At 66.3% G+C, this 19,531-nt stretch overlaps 1 protein-coding gene across 8 annotated transcripts in view; it reads right to left on the bottom strand.

The window, feature by feature from the left end:
• The window catches only part of AGAP3 (ArfGAP with GTPase domain, ankyrin repeat and PH domain 3), a 50,510-nt gene that overhangs the window by 4,109 nt on the left and 26,870 nt on the right, over positions 1-19,531 (bottom strand). For 3 of the 8 annotated variants that reach the window (XM_028525476.2, XM_036011055.1, XM_036011052.1), the window contains exons 9-13: positions 16,988-17,080; positions 11,789-11,893; positions 5,642-5,810; positions 1,949-2,047; positions 192-329 (exon numbers count right to left, since the gene is read on the bottom strand). In XM_028525476.2, coding sequence (XP_028381277.1) covers positions 192-329; positions 1,949-2,047; positions 5,642-5,810; positions 11,789-11,893; positions 16,988-17,080 — 604 coding nt within the window. Of the gene's footprint in view, positions 1-191; positions 330-1,948; positions 2,048-5,641; positions 5,811-11,788; positions 11,894-16,987; positions 17,081-17,243; positions 18,185-19,531 lie in introns of those variants that run through there. The other 5 variants (XM_028525477.2, XM_036011054.1, XM_028525479.2 and 2 more) reach the window with 3 other exon arrangements.

The following is a 19,531-nucleotide window of genomic DNA, read 5'->3' as shown; positions in this document are numbered from 1 at the left end:
TCACGGGGAGGGCTGAGGCTGGGCAGGGAGAAGGGCTCTTCCCAGGCGCTGGGTCTAGGCTGCCAAAGTTGTTGCAGAACTACTTTCCCTGACAACTGTTTCTAAAAGCCCTTCGTGTAATACTTTTAGGCAACTGTCCCCAAGTCCCGCTGCCCCCTCCTGTGCCCGGGTTCCCTCTGGGTCCCCCTAACCTTCGGCAGCACTGCTGGGGCCGTCTGGTCGGGGGGTCCCGGTGCTCTTTTTCCTCCGGTGCTTCTTCCGGTTGGAGTGGGGAGATGGGGGGGGCTCCAGCTTGGGGCTGGAACTGAGCACCTCAGCTGAGCCACTGGCTGGGGAGGGGAGAGGCGGAGACGTGTGGGCAGAGGGGAGGGTGGGGGCGGAGCGCGGGTCCTGCCTAACACCCATCCCTAGGGGAGCCTCTGCCCCGCCAGCCCCAGTCCCGGGGCCTGCCGGCCTCGCTGGGGGAGGAGGTGGGGAGAGGAGAGGAGGGTGCGGGAAGGTCGGGCAGAGCAGGAGGAGGAAGAGGAAGAGGAAGAGGGGGGAACGCGGGCTCCTGCAGCCCGGAGGGGTAGACGGTGGCCCAGGGAACTTGCGGGGAGCGGAGGCCCCAGAAGCTCCGCACCAAATTTATCCTCAATCACACTCCCCGCTCCTCACAATTAATAGCAGAATTAGAAACAATCAGGGAGCTGCCTAATTACTGTCAATTAGAGCGCGCTAATCAAGCTCCCGTCTCCCACACCCCACCCAGCGCTCACCACTAAATGTCAAACTTCATTAGCGGCAGACATGCTCCCTCCCTCCCTGCCTGCCTCCTTCCAGACTCAACAGAGGCCCGCCAGGGCCAGCACGGGCCCCGGCCCCTGTTCTCCAGCCCTGCACACCCACTCCCCGGGGGCTGGACTTGGGTCAGGAGCTGGACGGGCTCCCTGTGCAGTGAGTGCCCGGCACCTGCCCGCGTCACAGCTCAGGCTGGGGGCGGGGCGGGGCGCAGGACTTCTATGGGGCGGGCAGTCTGGCCCGGGTGACCCTGCGAAAGGCCTTTAGGAGGCGAATAGAAGAGGAAAAGTTCATGTCCAGGCACTGCTGCCCAGTGGGGGGCAGTGGGAGGGGTGGGTCTGCCAGGGGTGCTGAAGCCGGGCTCCGAGAACCCTGCAGTCTCTTCTCCCATACGCCCTCCCTTAGGAAAGGAGGGCAGAGCCGCACCCGTTTTCCTCTTAGCCTTCAGAACTCCCAGGACCTGCGCCCAAGGGCTAGGGTTCAGATGAGAGTAAGGAGAGGAGAGGGGCATGCGCAGGGCCGCGTGCCACCAGCTGAGGGGGCAGGAGCGGGAGTAAGGGGCGGGGGAGTCGGATGCGGGCAAGGTGCGAAATGGACAAAGGGGAAAGAAAATGAAGGGGAGCCAGGGAGAGAGAAGGGTGGGAGGGGGAGAGAAGGCGGTGGTTTTAGCCAGGGCGGGGCCTGGACCCGCCGAGGGGAGAGGCCGGCAGGGCTGCGGACACGGCCTCTCCAGACCGCTCCCTGGAGCCTGTCTGCTGGGACCCCTCTCCCTGCAGGCGAGTTGCCGCCGCCTTCACAACGTGTTTGGAGCCCCCAGCCTTCGACCTCCCTACTCAGCCCCGCTTCCCTGTCCCCCTGCGGTGAGGCTGATGAGCTGGCTGCGCAGGGGGCTGATGGAGACGCGGGAGCCACCACCAGCGCCGCCTGGGGACAGTGGCGGGCGGGCGGGCAGAGAAGCTGCAGAGGGAGGGTCTCTAGCGCCTGGCCGCTGACAAGGGACGGAGGGATGGAAGCGCGAGCGGAGGCTGGAGGAACATTAGAGCCCCCGCGCCAGCCCCCAGGGCTCCACCGCGCCCCTCCCCCAGGCCTGGGCACTGTCCAATCGCAGCCGCCCAGGCCGAAAACCCTGCGCGGCCGCCTTCCAGCCCCGGGGCGCCGCCCTGCGTACCTGCGGGCCAGGCAGCGGCCTCATTCCACTGGTCCGCGCTGGAAACGGAGCAGGAGCGCTGGTGCAGCCCCTCGGGGCGGCTGGCCGAGTGGGGGGCGCCTAGGGGGGAAGGGTCAGGCTGGAGGGGAGGCCACAGGGGGGTTGCCTATAGGCTTTCCTGAACCACAGGGCTGTGGGCACAGCTTGAAACATGCCAACAGGAGGGTGACCAGAAATGGGGCGTGGGGGGGGGGTTGGGTCCCAGGCACCAGGACAGGCTTGTGGGAAAACCAGAGGCCGCACACAGGCCCTCCCTGCCCTAGGGGGCAGCCGTTCCCAGACGCCACACCCCTCCCCCCTCCATGCACACGAAGGTGCACACATCCGTCCCCTCTCTGGGACCCAGGAGTGTGGGGGGCGGGGTGGTACTGATACCCCCGTCACTGCAGAGCCCCTCCTCGGGCCATCATCCCTGGCCCTTCTGCTCGGGGCCCTGCACCCCACCTTCTCGTCCACATAGGCACTCGCTTTGCCTCAGATTTGCTGCCACTCTGACGAGAAATAAGTGTATCAAATTCCAGTAATTATGTCTAATTAGTATTAGTAATTATCCTGTTGGGCTGGAAAAAATTAATCTTTCGTTTCCCATCAGGGAAGAGCGGCAGAGCCGAGGGGAACCGCGGGCTCCAGGAGAGCCACGCCGGGCAGGCCGGGCAGGCCGGGCCGTGAGCCCCTGCAGAGCCTCCTGCCTCCTCCCCAGGCACCGAGTCGCTAGTGGGGAGGCCGTGGGGAGACTGTGGGGGCGGCCAGGGGCCCCCATGGCCCGTAGCACTTAAAGGGCCGACACTACCCTCTCGCCTCAGTCCCCCTAAGACAGGGTGGGGCTGAGGCCAGGAGGCAGTGGCCGTGGGAGGTGTCGGGACAGGTAGCCCCCACCCGCAGTGTCTGACCGAAAGCAGAGGCCCTGGCCAGGGGCTGGAGGGCAGCGAAGAGGCAGAGACAGGCCCGCGCCCCAGACGAAGCTGAAGAGAGCAAGCCGCACACACTAGGCTCCCAACCAGCCCTGCGGGCACACGGGCTGGATTTCCAGAAGCCCAGGGGTGCGGAGCCCCCCACTGAAGCCACGAGAAGGTACAGGAACAGGCCAGGCCCCCCTAACCCTCTGGGGGCTGCACGCCACTGAAAGGTGGAGGGCACGTTTCGTGTTTCTCTTGTATTCGTCGTCACACCAAGGCAGGACCGGGCACACAGTAGGTGCTTAGTAACACACACGTGGCATCGAGACTGCAGCCAGTCCACCCCGTTCTGGTCCCCTCCGGGCCACAAGCTGACCCTCCTTCAGAACCCTGCCCCCTTCCCGCTCTGGCCTCAGGTCCCTGCAGACAGCCTTTCCCAGGGTCAGGAGCCCTGTGGAGGGCAGCTCGGTCCCTACTTCTCAGACACCTTGCTTCTCCCCCCCCCCCCCCCCCCCGCCCGCCCAGGTCCCAAACCCTACTCCCTCAGCCCCGGCCCCACCCAAAGAGCACAGGCCCACCTTCCTCACCAAGCCCCCAACCCAAAACCCCAGGGAGGAAAAGTACTCTCCCTTTTCTTTGTTAATTCTCCCCTCATTACGCCTGCAATCCCACAATCAGTGTGCACTGTAATTGTCGAATTTGATGCTAATGATTAATGAATTAAACATGGAGCCATCAATTAGTCCTCGGAGGATAATTCTGCATAAAGCAGCGGATAATGTAATTACAGTAACAAAGATAATGAGATGTTAACATCGCCCGGTGAGCAGGAGACATGTGTGAGTGTGCACGAGGTCGGTGTCAGCGCGCGGCGGAGGGGACGCGGGCTCCGGGCACGCCGGCGAGGGTGCGTGGGCGCTGGTGATGATGCGGACGGGTGGGTGTGACGCGTGAGCCACTCCTGCTCCCCAGGTGAGGGCTGTCGGGACCCGGGAATGAGACTGGACAAAGGGCCTTACTGTCTCCTTCTCTCTGCAGCAACGGTCCAGCCTCTCGCGCTAACCTGCCTCCAAGAAAGGTTCCTGCTTGGGGCACTGGAACCCCTCCGCACCCCCCCCCCCAGTGGGATGTGGGAAACCCCGCACCAGACCGGAGGCTGACCCCCATCGTCCCCAAGCAGCTCTGGAAGAGTTCTCGGGGCCCTGGCCGGCCTCCAGCCCCTGCCCTACGTGCCAGGGGTCTCACAGCAGCCCCGAGCCGCCCTCCAGGCACAGCACAGGGCGGCGCGTGGCCTCCCATGGTTGCCACCGAGCCACACCCTCCCCTGGTGCACCCCCGCGGGACGGGAGGCACCCGCCCTGACGGGTCCCATATCTTTCTGGCCACAGCCCCCTTTCCTCCGGTGCCCGCCAGGGCCGCCCTCTGCACAGCTCAAGGGCTGCCCCCTCAGCTCAGGGTGGGAGAGGACAGAACGCAGCTTCTCCAGACGGGTTAGGTCACCTCCCCGAGCCCTGTTTCCCCACCCACGGAACGGGGGTGGCGACCTCGACCCCACAGAGTGGGGAAACGGGGTGTGGCATAGACCGCCCTGTACCTGGCTCCCCTTACTCGCTGGATGTCAGTGCCCGCCCCCCCCCCCACCTCTCCCAGTGCCTCCAGCTACACCCCCCCCCCCCAGGGCAGGTGCCGCGCTCAGGGCCCCCGCCCCGCCCACCTTCCATCCTCTCGAGTTTCTCGGTGCAGGGCCTATCGGCATTTTGAGTGGGGTGCTTCCCTGGGGCCTGTCCCATCCGTTCTAGGGACCAAGTGCTCCGGCCCCTGTCCCCCGAACGTCCACTGTGGCCAGCAGGAGCAGCCTGCCCCCATGTGGAATGCGGCACCCCCGTGCTTAGAGCCGACCCCCGGGGCAGGGCAGGGCACAGTGGCAGCACCCGGGAGGAGGGCAGGACAGTGTCCAGCAGCTATCTCTGGGTCAGGGGAAAACCATACCTGGTCATCTAGGACAACAACGGGGACATGAAGTCTTGGGGGGAAGGGTCCGGAAGCTACGGCGGACCTGGGGTGAGGGCACTGAGCCTGGGGGGGGACAGCCCTCCAAGAGCAGCGCGGCTCCGAGCCCGGGAGGCCCGGAGGGAGCACAGGGCCTCTCCCCTGAACCCACCGTCTCGCGGAAGAGCAAGGAGTGGCCGAGCAAAAGCTGCCCCGCCTCCAGCTCAGACTGCCTGGGGCTCTAGCTCTTCCCTCCGGCCTGCTGGCCGCGTGGTGCGGTCTGCCGGGCCACCGGCTTCTCGCCACATCCAGTGCTCTCTGAGCAAAGACCCCGCCTCTCACGGCGACAGAGGGAGGACACATGCCAGGTGGGCCCCAGGCCGCCCTGTCTCCTTCCAGCCTCTCCGTCCCCACACGGCACGCCGGGCCGAGACACCAACCACAAACGCACGGGGTGCTGCCCTCACCGTCACCGGCCTCGAGAGACGGTCCCGGGGCCGCTGATGCCACCTGTCAGCAGGAGGCCGCCTGGCCCCGCTCTGACCTCCAGTCATCATCAGCGGGGCTGTGCACTGGCCACGGCCCCCAATGCCACGGGGCAGCACCCCCGCCGGCGCGTTCAGCCGAGCCACTGAGGCCCAGGCCGGGTGGCCCAGTGGAGAGCGGGACCCCACACGCCTCCCCCGGGTGTCGCCACAGCGGTCCCCACGGTTCCAGGGAAGAGGCAACGCCCTCCACATGCCCCCCCCCCCCCCCGCAGCCCCCTTACCTGTGCCCCCGCCCAGCTGCGCGCTGCTCCGCTCGGGGGCCAGCCCGTTGGCCCGGGGGCTGGTGCCGGGGGCTGTGGCGGGCGTGGCTCGGGGCAGGCGCTTCCCTGGCACCTTCACCGTGGTCCGCAGCAGGTCGATCTCCTTGCCGTGGACGTTCTGCATGTAGTCCTGCGGGCCGTGCGGGCAGGACAGACGGTGCATTAGGACAGGTCCCCCGCCGTGGTCCCCCGTCTCTGGCACCAACCCTCCTGACACCCAGGTCTGTCTCTGCCCAGCCGCCCGGGACGGTGTAGGGAGGGGATGCTCAAGTTCAAAGATTTTCCTACTTTTTTTATTTATGTTTAGAGAGGGGAAGGGAGGAAGCAAGAGGAGAGAAACATCCATGGGTGGTTGTCTCTCACATGCCCCCTGCTGGGGACCTGGCCCGAAACCCAGGCGTGTGCCCTGACTGGGAACCGAACTGGCAGCAACTGTTTGGTTCGCAGGCCAGCACTCAATCCACTGAGCCATCCCAGCCAGGGCAGAGAGCTCCAGTTTAAGAGCAGGACTGTGAGGCCCACAGAATACCCCCAGATCCGGATTTTACCTAGATCTACACGCTGACCACACGCAGCCCGGGGGCACTGGGCCAGGGGTGGGCAGAGTCTGGGAAAAGAGAAGGGTCTGGAGCCAGGAGCTGAGTGGGGCTCGGGCCTCCCGTGGGGGCATGGCCCAGGACGTACCACACTGGCCGCGTACTGGACCAGGACGGGACTCAGGTAGAGAGGGCCCGAGCAGCAGGGAGGAGGCGGCCGACTCCACGGGGCGTGGGCGGCTGGGCTCCCCGGGCCCTGGGTAGCTGGTCAGACCGTCTGCAGAAGCACGGCCCCCAGCGCCGCAGCACGGAGAGCCCTGCAGCCCAGGGCAGCCCCCAGTCCTCAGAACACAGCCTAACAGTAAGTATTTGTTCAACAGTTACAGGGAAGCCCCTGGCTCCTGCGGTTCTGAGGGATTGTGAGACGGGCCTTACGGCGTCAGAGACACCAGTGGGTAAGGGTGGCCTGTCCACCACCAGCAGTAACACCGCCACCACCACGTCCCCACGTCCCCTTCCCACCTGGAGCCAGGCGGGCACTGCACCGTGGCTGCGTGTCTCTATCCCACACGTCACCTCACGCGCGTACCCTCCACACCACCCACTCTACAGGTGATGACACTGAGGCTTTCACAGCTTAGGCCGCCCCAAGTCCCACTGGCAGAAGTCGGGGAGCCAGGCCCAGGCTTCTCCGGCCTGTGGGGCCGTGCACCGAAGGCCGACCTCTCCCGCCCTGCCTCCCTCCCGGCCAGCACCGGACAGACCCAGAGCAGGGGCTCCTGGTGCTTTGACCCCGCTGTCCCGCTGTTGCCAGTCTGGCCTGAGCAGGGGCATGGCCCCGGGGGCTGCAGGGCACAGCCGTGACCCTGCCCCTGGGTCTCCCCTGGCCCGGCTTTCCCCACTGCACGGGGCTCCCCTTCCAGACCGAGAACTCCGTTCTCCCCCGTACCCCTCCCTGCTGGGGCCCCTGGGGGCAGGAGCCGGGCCCGCAGGATCCCACGGACTAGGCACCGAATCGTCTCCTCGGTGCTCGAGAGCCCCCCTGCGACGTCTTGCATCCGGAGGGTGTCCCTGAGCAGCACGGCGGCGTCTCAGATGTAACCTCCGTGTCCTCCCGGGCCGAGCCCTACTGCCTGCGCCTACTGCCTGGGGCACCACTGGGCATGCCCCTGCCTCCACACCTGTTGGCTCCAGGGCGGAGGGGCCGTGTCCTCTGCTTAGGAAGCAGATGGAAGTGCCGCCACCACTCTGGGAGCGACCAAGAGGACGTCCGGTGGAAAGGGGTCAGCGGTCCCTGCAGACTGAGGACATCTGCCAGGTGGGCCCCAGGCAGCTCTGGCCGCTTCCGGCCCCTCCCTCCCCACGGGGCCAGCAGGGCTGAGAGGGGAGCGAGAGGCAGAAAACAGCAGCCAGCGGCAACCCCCCTCCTGCCTGTCTCCATTAGGCTGGGTGTCACCGGGGATGGGGACCTGTGGGAGGACCACGGGGAGGGAGGGGTACCACCGAGGCCGGCACCACGGCCCCTCCGCCCAAGCCCAGCTCCGGGGAGGCCTGGCTGCACCTGTGGTGGCCTTGCGTTCTCCAAGCGGCCGGCACCCTCGGGGCGGACGGGCCTCCCTCCAGAAGGACCGAGGGGCCCGGCCAGCCACGGGAGAAGAGCTCCAGGGAGTGTGTCCCCCAAGAGGGACGCATCCTTCCTTGCTACCACCCAGACCGGCGCCCAGGGCCTGGCCTCTGGCACGCGCCGCCCCGAGGGTGTCTGCTTCCTGCCTCAGCACCGCGCAACGATGCCACTCGGATGGCCCTGAGCAGTCTCCGCCCACAGGAGCACCCCTTTGGCACCCTTCGCACCCAACTCTGCTGAGAGCAGCCAGGCCTCTGTCCCCAGCGCCGCGCCTTCCCCCACGGTGCCGGGACAGAAACCAGCCCAGGAGCCCTGCTGCTGCCCGTCACCTCTGTCCCTTCTCCCACACACTCAGCCCACCGGTCCCGCTCCCAGCCCAACGTCCCATGTGTGACCTCGCTGTCTCGGCCCCAGCGTCCCCCGGACTCGGCTGCGGTGCAGGCCCACCCTGAATCCCCCGTGCACACTCATCTCGGGCCCCGCGCACAGCTGTGTCCCGGATTGGCCGCTCCCAACAACTGCCAACAGCTGGCGGGGCCAAAGCCAGACCGCAGCCCCTCTCCTCGGGGAGGGACTCGGGCTGCTCTAGTTCACAAGGAGGTTGCAGCAGCTGCCACGGTTCTCGGGGCCCGCGGCAGCCCTGGGACGCTTGGGCTGGGAGGCGCAGGCAAAGCTGACCCTGCGCCAAGAGCTGCCCAGAGGGACCGCACTCGGGGCCAAGGAGCCAGACCCTGGCGGGAGGGGAGGGACGGGCCCTGCTGGCGCCTCCGACCTTGCAGGCCCCCTGCTCCGTGCCCGGTGCCAGGCCGGCGCCTGGGCCACCCCGCCGAGAGACAGAGTCCAGCCCAGAGGAGAGAGGCGAGGAGCACGAGGAGCACGAGCGGCAGCAGCAGGGACGGAGCGCGGGGCAGAGCCGCGGCGTTTCCCTCCGTCAGCAGAACGGGGAGCGCGGCGGCGGCGGCGGCGGCGGCTGCTCAGGAGAGCGGTCACCACGGCTGCCTTTATTACCCACCATCAAACAGCAATTTCTTCCCCAGCCTCCTCGCTAATTACCCAGCCAGCGTTCTCATCTCGTTTTATTACTGGAATTAACAACGAGTTCAGAGCGTGGAAAGCTATTAAGATGTGTGATTAAGCCACATTCAATTAGTTTCTACAAACAATTTAATTGATGTTGCAGATAGAATTAACAGAAGGTGATTGTGTGAATGGCTCCGCTGGCTGCAAAATGGGGGAGGCTGTGGCGGGCTCTCTTGGGCCAGGCGAGAACCGAGCACGAGGCGTGAGGCTGGCCCACCAGCCCTTCCTCTGTGGGCCCCTCTGGCCCCTCCGGCCCCTCCGGCTGGGCCAACCACCCCTGGCAGCTGAGTCACCAGCAGGTGAGTCTCAGGCCGGAGCCACCCTGGACGGGGGCCAGCTAGGCCGAGAGCTCCGTGCACACCACTGGAGTTCCCAAGAGTCCTCCCAGCACACGGCACCCCAAAGGGGCGGCTCACGGGGAGGCAGCGTGCCTGCTCACTGCGGGCAAGCAAGAAGCTTGCTCGAGTTGGAAGAGGAGAGAGGGAGGCAGGTCAGTCGGCAACACATGAGCCTGGCAGCAAGCAAGGGAGGAAGTCAAGAAGCAGGCAGGCGGCCCGAGCGGAGCAGCCGCTGCTAGGAGCCAGCTCAGCCCCATGCACACAGCCACACGCGGGGCCCTTGGCATGGCCCTCCTGTAGCCTCCTCCATCACCACAGATCAGACCTGATCTGTGTCTTCCGAATGAGCCAAGAAGCATCTGCAGGGCATGTGTGCCTGCACCCCCATCTGCGTGTGCCGGAAGGACATGCACTGTGACCCCAGAGCCAAAGGGCAGGCAGTGAGGGGCTGACGGATGAGGAGCCCAAGCTCCCCAAGGAGCAGGCACGGCTGGGACCCGAGCCGGCGGGGCCACCCGTGAGCCCGTCCCAGGCCCCCAACACCCGGAGTGACACGCAGGTCAGCGAGCACAGTGCTGGAAGGGGCCCAGAGGCTCGCAGGAGCCCAGGCACCCAGCCTGGCCCGCCTCCTTGAGCGGCGGGAAGGCTGGGCAGTGCCCGCCCTGAGGCTAACTCCCCAGCGGCTTTCTCAGCCAGCCCCGAAGCGAGGCGCTCCTGGCGAGCGCAGAGAAACCCAGGGAACGCTCAGAGCCAAAGTCACGGCCCAAGTTTTAGGTCAGCCACTGGCCGGGTGACTTGGACGGCCTGGTCTTTGTTGACTGGCTCTGCGGCGTGCTAAGCTGATGGAAACACAGCACCCCATCCGGCCTTCCGCCTCCCTCCCAACCCAGACCCAGACCCAGACCCAGACCCAGGGCTGCGCTCCCTCCTGTGTCTGAGACCACACCCCTGCCCCCCGCCCCTCACCCTGGCCTTCCCCACAGTCTGGGGCCTGGGGACAAGAACAGAGGGTGGAGCGTGGCACCCCCCTCCGGCAGCACGAAGCAGAAGGAACGAAGCGAAGGGGAAAGGCTAAGGGCACCCCCCTACAACCCCGCACACAGGTGGGGGGACTGGATGCTTCGGAAACACCGGTTCCAGCCCAGCGGGCAGGGGTGCAGGCCCCCCCCACCCGCCCCTTCTCCGCTGGGGAGTCCTGCGGTTCCGACGCCTCTCTGGCGAGACTCTGCACCCACAGGCTGCCCCCGACTGTGGGACGCCCGCACCTCCATGTCGGCGCTTTTCCTGGGACCCTGCGGCCCCGTGTGGGGTCACGGCCTCAGCAGCGGGGCCAGGTCCGAGTGTCAGGTGGGGGCCGGAGTGGGGGAGAGGCCAGCGCGGGCGGGGGAGCCTTCATACTGAGTGTCCAAGGTCACCCGAGTGTGGCCCCTCCTCTAACCGCCAGGTACCCCAGCCCCAGCTCCCACCCTGTGCAGTGAGGGGGAGCAGGAGCAGACCATGCAACCAGTACAGTCCCCCAGGCCAAGGGGAAGCGGGGCCCATGCCCGAGGAACCCAATACGGGCCAAGCTGGGCGCTGGCCGGGCTGGCAGTGGCTGCCTGCCGGCTCTCCCGGGGCCAGGCTTCCCCCACGTGAGCTCAGCGGGACGGTCTGGGTGGCCCTCTCGGGACCCGGTTCTGGCCAGGGCCTCGGACCCCGGCACCTCTCGGCCGGGCCCTCCTCGGCGCCTCGCGTGGGTTCGGAGGCAGCCAAGGGGCCCTCTGAGGCCGGCCCTGGGCCTCTGGGCCGGGGGTGGGGCTGGCCCACGTGCTGTGCTTGAGGGGCTTCACAGGAGAACTCATTAGCCCCACAGTGGGGTGGTGACAGAGATGAATTCTGGTGACAGCTGTGTGCTGGAGCCACGCAGTGAGGGGAGGGGGAGGAGGAAGGGTCGGGGAGCCTCGCTCCGCCACCACCATAAACCCCCACCCCACCCCGGCCGGAGGCCAGGCGCCCACGCACGCCGCCACCCCACTCTCCTCCTCCCCCCCAGGGGACCCGTCCAGGTCCCCACACCATTCTCCCGGAGTGACACACAGGCACCCGGCGGCACCGCCCCCCACCTCTCCAGCACCCCGGGCCCAGGGTGCCCCCACTCTCGAGACTCCCCTGAAAACACCTGGTTCCCACCAGCAGCCCCCTCAGCTTTAGCCGTCTGTGTAGACGGGGCCCACTCAGCCCCTCAAACAAGCAGGATGTGGGGCGCAGAGCCCGACTGCCCGCATCAGCCTGGCCCAGGGCACCGTCCCCGCAGGGGAGTTCTCTCTCCCAAAGGCTCGGCCCCCCCGCCTGTCAGAGCTTGAGTGTGATGGTCAGCCCGGGCCTGGGTCCTGGGGTCCATGCGCGTCCCAAGCCACCAAGGCATGAGGTCCTTCCTCAGCTCGCGTGAGAGCCCCCTGGAGCTCACTAAAGTCATAAGGTCAGCTTCCCCACGGTCCCAGGGTCAGCCCCTCCGCCCCACCCCCGCGCCTCTGCCCTCGGCCAGACTCACGTGCAGGCTGGGGTGGTAGGTGAGCAGCCCGTTGTCACAGAGCGTCACGTACTTCTTCTTCCACTCCTTGTTCAGGGACTTGCCGCTCCGCTTCAGCAGGATGCCCTGGGGACGGAGGCTGGGTCAGGGACAGGTGCCCGCCCCCAGGGCCACCTCTCCAGGGGCTATCACCCCTCCCCCTCCTCCCGCCCGGGCCTCTCCGGGCACACAGAGGCCTCAGGAGGGCCCTGGCCTCCTACCCGCAACAGTGGCCCTGGACTGGGGCAGAAAATCCCCTCGCCCACCCCAGGATGCCCGACTCCCACAAGGCAGGCAGCAGGGATCCCCAGCCACTGAGTCCGGCAACCGGACTCCCCGTGCCGCCTGGGGTGGGCTAGAGCTCGAGAGAGCGAGGCCTGTGGTGTGCTTCCCTTACTGATGCCCTCGGCACCGTGACGACACCTGGGACGCGGCGCACACCCAGGAACGCCTGGTGGACGGGCTGGGGAGCGGCCAGCCGGGACGGCGGAAAGACGGAAGACGAAACGCGCCCGCGCCCAGGGGACAGCCCCTGAAGACACCCTCAGCGGCCTGTGGCTCGCTCCCTCAGACAACAGACCGTGTGCAAGAGAGAGAGAGCGAGCGCAGGTGAGCACAGAAGCTGCGGTCGGGGGGACAAGGATGGCCACGATGGTGTACAGGTGGCAGATCCCCCAGGACCACATCACCCCCGTGTGCCCCTGCACCCTCACTCGGGAGGGCTGAGAAGAGGCCACGCTCCTGCAGGTGCCTGGACGAAACTCCTGCGCGGGGACAGCCACACAGAGCCATGGGGCCACTGGGGGCAAACAGGGACGAAGGAGGGCTGGCATCGGCTGGGGGAGCAGGGGAGCACCCTGAGCGCATCTGGGTGAGTGTCAAAGAGGAGGAGACAGACACTGTGACGGCTCCTCCTTCAGGGAGGGAGGGCCCTGCCCTGAGACCGCAGAGTAGGGATTAAGAGATTCAGGTGTGAGGATTTCACTTACACGGGGAATCTAACAAAAGACAGTAAACGCACAGCCCCGGCTGGTGTAGCACAGTGGAGTATGAGTCAGCCTGTAAACTGAGAGGTTGCCAGTTCGAGTCCCAGCCAGGGCACATGCCCGGGTTGATGGGCCAGGTCCCCGGCTGAGGATATGTGAGAGGCAACCAATCATTTCTCACACATGGGTGTTTCCCTCTCTTTTTCCCCTCCTTTCTCCTCTTTCTAAAAACAAGTAAAATCTTAAAAAGAAAATAAACTAACAAACTTATAGATACAGAGAACAAATTAGTGCCTACCAAGGAGGTGGATGTTGGAGGGAATGGATGAAAAAGGTGGAGTGGTTACTTAAAATAGTCACAGAGATGTAAAAACGTAGCATAGGAAATATGGTCAGTAATGTCGTAATGATGTACGGTGTCCAGGAGATGCTAGGAATACATTTGTGAGGTACATAAATGTCTAACCACTGTGCTCTCCACCTGAAAGTTATACAGGGTCCGGCAGAAGGCCTGCTTGAGAGTGGATGGTAGGGTACGTGAATGTTTTGCGTGAGATGGACAGCAATGTGAACATTTCACCTCCTAAAATGTCCTACGGTGTGCCCGAGTGTGATACTGTTACGTCACAGAATTACATACTTAGGATTTTGTAATAAAAAGGGGCGTTATTTGTGCCGGGCCCTAACTATTATTGAATTTCAGCTGAAACTGAAAATTTAAAAAAAAACAAAAAAAACAAAAAAGACATTCATGCCCCAGCCAGGTAGCTCAGTGGGTTAGAGCACCGTCCTGATATGCCAGGATTGTGGGTTCGATCCCCAGTCAGAGCTCATACAGGAACCAGCCAATGAGTGCATGGATAAGTGGAACAAAATGACGTGTGTGTCTCTCTCTAAAAATCAATAAATTACGAGAAACAGAGAGGTTCGGGCGTGAGAAGGTGGGTGGTCCCCCCAGCGGTGGCTGTGGCCTGAGGTAGGGGTGGCCCCAGATCCCACCACCCCTCCCCTCCGAGTTCTGAGTGAGTTCCGAGTTCTGAGTCCGAAAGGAGGCTCGGAGCGAGGAGATGGGCCAACAGGTGATCTGAGACTTCCTGCCTGATCTCTCCCCCCATGCAGGCGCCCAGGTGGCGGGAAGGGCCCTCCACGCCAGCCAGCCAGCCCCCACTTTTCGATAGCGTTCACATTCTTGTCACCCCTTCTCTCTCTCTCCCTCCCCTCCTCCTGCTGCTGCCCCCCCCCCCCCCCCGCCGTGTGAGAACGGATGTGGGGAACTGTCAATCCAAGGGCAGGTCCATGTCCTGGGCCCCCCTCAGCCTGAGAGATTCTACCACCACAAGGGGCTTCTGGACACATGGTGTTTCAGGGACCCTTGGGCTGCGACAGGGTAGCTGAGCACAGCCTGTGCAGGAGCCCGGGTGATGGGTCCTGGGTGTGGCACCTACCCGCACCAGCCACAAGTGGCTGCCTGGGCCCCCTCCCCTGAGCGAGGCCGGAGTACGCCCCTGATGCCCCCCAGGAGGGCCAGGAAATGGCCTCCACTCCCCTGCAGCTCCGCACCTGCCCCCCACGTCCCCCTCCCTGGGAGATTCCACAGTGGCCTGCGTTCTCAAACCCTGAGACTCACCAGGCCCTCCCTCCTGGGTCCTGCCCGGACCCCCGACTCCGCCAGGAGAAAGGGAAGCCGGGCTCAGCTGCCCCTTCTGCCACCAACTAGCCCTTAACATCCAACAAGTCGTGTCCTGGACTGGGCCTCAGTGTCCCCGACACATGCGGAGGGCGGTCTCACGGAGGGCCATCCTGCCCGCTCCGAGCAGCACACCTGGAGGAGGCAGGCGGGGAGCGGAGCGCTTTCCCGCCCAAGCCCGCCCTCTTCACCTGGGCTAGGTTAGCGGCGGGGAGGGCCGTGAGGCGCCGAGGAGGAGCCGGCAGCCTGAGCGTGGGAGCAACTCCGGGCGGAGCTCGCCGAGAGGCCGGGCAGAGCGGCCCCCGCCCCCGCCCACTCCGCGCCCCCTGGCCGCAGGGCGCCCGGGCGGATGGAGGCCCGGCTGGGCCAGCAGGGCCCGACCGCCCGAGCCCCCGCGCGCACCGCGCGTTCCAAGGAGGGAGAAGGAGCTCCGGGGGTTCCGCTCCCTCCCCGGCCGGCCGGCTGCGCACGGCGGAGCAGGAAGCAATCTGGGGCGGAATGGGAGCGGTGCGGAGGCGACAGCCCCCAGAGGACCCGTTCCCGCCGCCGCCTCCCTCGCAGCTCCGCCAGCCGGCTTAATTGCGGAGTCCGGATTGATTGGGAATGCAAATGGCAACTGAAATGCAATCTCCACTCCCAGCAGGAGCAGGGGGGAGGGGAAGGAGCAGCGTCGGCAGAACGGGACACCGGGCGGGAAAAGAGGGTGGCCGGCCCTGGGCAGAGGGAGGTGGGACCAGAGGGAATGGCCATGGGCTGGGAGAAGCCTTCGCCCCAAAGGCAGGCATGCCCCCCAGTGCCCCTGGGTGATCCCTTGGTGTTCCGCCCTGAGGTTCCTGCCTACAGTGGGCAGGGAGGCCCAGGGCCCCGTTCTGCACTGAGCTTCTACCCGCAGCATCCTTCCCAGCACACTCAGGGGCCCTGAGGGTTAGGGACCCGTAGCACCCAGGCGACCTCACTGACCGCCCCTGGCCCAGCCCAGAGGCGCAGGTGCCCGTGCACGGGGCTTCCGCTCCCACCCCACAGCTCCTGCTTCCATCCACGTGGAGGCCCAGGCAACAGACACGTCACCCGGATACGTGACCGGCACCTCTACCCCAGACAGGAAGGGCTGGGGGACGCCCTTTGTGTTAAAGGTTTACATGGGTGCACACACACGCAGGAAACACCTGTCCCCCAGGCAGGGAGAGGCCGTCCTCTGTGAGCACATCCACACCGCCCGCCCCGCAGCAGCCGCCCCCGCCCCGCCCCGCCAGGAGGCGGTGGGTTTGCACAGCCCCGGAGACGGGCGATCACGCATCCATCAACAGGTCTGTGGGAACCAGCAGGAGACTGACCGGCTGCTGCCGCCGCGCTCAGGCCTCCCGCCCGGCTTCCCCGCACACTGGCCCTGCCAGAGCTGACCCTGCCGGACGCGAGTGCGGTGACATCTCAGGGAGGGTGGACGCAGAGACAAGGGACACAGAGCCACACGCCGTGTCCCCGCTCTGCCCCCCCGGGGACCTGACCCGTGCGCTGGGCTGTCCATTCTACATGGCCCTTCGCCCGTGAGCTCCGGTCACACTGCTCATGGGCCCCAGCCCCAGCCTGACCACAGCGGGGCCCAGGCCACGTGGAGCTCTGTGGCGCTGGCCGTGCCGGTCTCCTGCGTGGGCAGAACCTGACACAGCCCCGTAGACACGACGTCTCCAACCCCCGGCTCCCGAGGAGGTCTTTGCCAAGCCCAGCATCCCGTGGGTGCAGCAGACTGGCCGCCGGGCCACCGCCCCAACCTCGCGGGCACCTCAGCCCCCACGCAGCCTCCTGCCCAACCTCCAGTGGGGCACCTCCCGGCTCTGCCCTCGTCCAGCCAGCAGCTCTAGAGCCCGGCCCCGCACACCACCACCTCTGCACAGGGGCGCCCCCATCCCTCAGCGTCTCCTCCCGCAAGGGCACCCACGTCAGTGGGCCTGGGAGCACCCAAGGCGCCAGCAGCCGGCCCTGCTAGGCAGTGACTCCTCGATCAAGTTTTTTCTTTACACACGAAGAGAGGCTCCCAGGGATAAGGCTGCCACCAAACCCAGGGGAAGACCAGCCCTCAGTCTGTCCCTCCGTGCGCACTCGCGCTATTCTCGCGAATTCTCTTCCTTTTCCGGGCCGGAGAGCCCAGACCCCGCGGCCCTCTGGCAGACACAGCAGACCCTCCCCTCCAGGTCCCCGACTCCAGGACCACCAGCCCAGAGCGCGGGAGGCCGGCGGGTGGCTCTCTGCTGCCCCCTGGTGGTGGAGAGGCAGTACAGGCAAAGCCGGGAGCGCGGGCTGCTCCGGTCGCCAGCCTGTTACACGGGCACTGACCACTCTGACCACCCTTCCCAGGGTCTCCTCCTCCTTAGCAGAACCTCAGGCCCGACAGGAGGAGCGTCCGCCTCTGCCACCAGGACCCCCGTCACAGAGGCCCGGAAAAGAACCACCCTCCAGCATTTCCTGGGCCTTACCGGCTCCCCTGGAGCAGCAGGGGAAGGGGGTGCTGACCTGTTTAATGGGGATGGCCCGGCCACTGCCGATGCTGTCCACCTTGCACTCGGCGGCCTTCTTCTCCCGGTCCAAGTCGGCGCCCTTCCGAGACTGGAAGAGAAAAGAAGAGGCCCGTTACAGGGGCCCAGGGTCGGCGGCGGGGGACAAGCTGCCCACCTGGAACCCCCAGCCCGCCCGCCCTCCCTCGGCCGGGACGGGCCCTAGCAGCGGGGCAGGGCCGGGGCGGCGGGACCGGGAAGGAACTGAGACCGAGAGTATTCCAATGGGTTTATTCTTACACACGGCACCATACAGAGCAGCACAGGTCACTGAGCCGGGACCGCCCCTTACAGAAGAGCGAGGACACGAGATACCGAGGGCGTGAGAGGCGCGCAGCCCGGGGGGGCCGGGGTGCAAGAGAAGGCCAGGGGCGAGGCGAGGTGGACAGTGGGACGGAGGGACGGCCGGGAGCACTGGGCACGACAACCGGGGACAGCCGAGCCCGGAAGCGCGCGGGCGGGCGGCCCGCCGGCGGCACAGACACCACACGGCACGCCTCGCTGAGCTCGTCGGCGCGGCCCGAGGGGCACAGTGGATGGAGAGAGAGAGGAGAGGGGCCAGGACAGGCCCTGGGCCCCTGCCAGGCTCCCGGGGCAGAGCCGCCCCCACGCGGATCCTAGGAAACGGGGAGGCCAAGAGGGGGAAAGGCAAGCGCGCGGCGGTGCTGGCGTCCAGAGCGGAGCAGGAACGCAGAAGTCCATGCAGGAAGGAGCAGAGGAGGGGAGGGGCGGGAAAGCTCCCCCAGGAGCAGCTGGGCCGCGGGCGCTCGGACGCCCCGCCCCTCGGACGCCCCGCCCCTCGGGGCCTCGTTGCCGGGCGGGCGGGCGGGCGTGGGGCCGAGCTCCCTTCTTGTCCATGCAGCGAGCCTGGCGCAGCGTCCGGCCGGGCCTGGTCCCCGGCAGCCCCCGGCCTTGGGCTCCAGCTTCCTAGCCTTCCCTGGGGGTGGGGGTTAGTGACAAAGGTTCCCGCGGGTCTCTGGAGTGGGGAGCACGGCGGCCGCGTCTCATCTGAGAGCAGTCCCAGGGCCCGGCCCGCCTCCGGCCCCGCACAGGGGACAGTGTCCAGAGGTGCTGTGTGTCACCACCTGGTCTTCTAATTTGGAAGGAGTTGGAAAGGCCTTTTTGTTGATGAAAAGTTGGAAACAGTGGCACATATCTGCAAATATCGAAAGAATAAAGATTTTGGCAAGTTATACTCAAGCCCCGCATAGTTAGGTTGGTCAGCACTGGTGAGGGCGGAGCCCCAGGTGCCTGGGGAGAGGCAGCAGCGGGTGAAGAGGAAGAGGAGGAGGAGGAGGAGGCAGAGGAGGCGGCAGGGCGGCTGGCAGTCCGTCTCAGCCGGTGGGGAATATTCGGGGTGCCACGTCCCTCCTGTTCACCCAGGCTGCCAGGAGCCGGGGGTACGGGGAAGGGGCAAAGGACTGCAACTTGGGGGTGGGGGGTGGGGGGACCTCAGCCGAGGAGCCGGGAGCACTGGGCCCAGGGCCCCGGCCCGCAGCTCCGCCGGCAGCGCCTGCCCTGGGTCTCCACTGGGCACCACAGCCTCTGCCCCTCCAGCCTGGGGAGGAGGAAGGTGGGTGGGCGGGACTTCTGCTGTGGGGAGGGGTGGGGTGCAGCCTGCCCCAGGCAGACTGGGGAGGCAAAGGGCCCCCCATCACTAGAGGGTCCCCGGGAGCCCGAGGGGCACACCCCATGGCAGGAACCGCAGCAAGAGCGGCAACAAAATGAGCACATGACGTCATGGGGGTGGCTGGGGACGCCCACGGCCACGTCAGTGGGAGGGCCACGAGGGCGCCAGCCCCAGAGCAGGCGTGGCTCTGCGGGGTGGGCGACGAGGGAGATGGGGTGGCCCCAACAGCGAGGATGAGAGGGGTGAGAGGGGAGGTCCCGAGATGCACCCTTAGAGGCGGGAGACACGTCTTGAGGCCGATGGCGCAAGTGAGGTCACCATGGAAACAATGGAAGGAAAAAATAAGGTCGCCACCGTGAAGATGGAGCGGATGGCAGGGCCCGCAGGAGGGCGGCAGGCGGGCGCGGCACAAGCGCAGCAGGCAGCAGAGGGCGCGGGGCGGGGAGCACGGAGGGGCCGCGGCGAGGAGGCCGGGGGGCTGAGCATGGCGCGGACGGAGGGGGGAAAGCGTGCCCGGGGGTGCGGGACAAGCAGCAGAGGAAGGCAAGAGGTTAAGAAGGGCGTCGAGGGGGCAGGTGACGGAGGCAGGATGTCAGGGAGCAGGTGTGGAGGGCATGGACGGCGGTCACCGCAAACATGGGCACCCAAGGGCTCAGCAGTGGTGGCAGCAGCAGCAGCAGCAGCAGCAGAAGCAGGAGGTGCGGGCACAAGCAGGCAGCCCAAGGCCCTGTGAGTCTCAAGGGGCGTGAGCAGAAAGAAACAGGAAGCTTCGCGTCTAGGCGGGGTCAGGACTGCAAGCGTGGCAGCGGCGGTCGGCAGAGAGAGGGTCAGTCGGCATGGACACGGAGGGAGCGCGCAGCAGGCACAGGGGAC

Source organism: Phyllostomus discolor, chromosome 10, assembly GCF_004126475.2.
Source record: "Phyllostomus discolor isolate MPI-MPIP mPhyDis1 chromosome 10, mPhyDis1.pri.v3, whole genome shotgun sequence".
Taxonomy (NCBI): domain Eukaryota; kingdom Metazoa; phylum Chordata; class Mammalia; order Chiroptera; family Phyllostomidae; genus Phyllostomus; species Phyllostomus discolor.
Note: the sequence above shows the minus strand (reverse complement) of the source record. Positions and strands in the feature narration are given on the sequence as shown.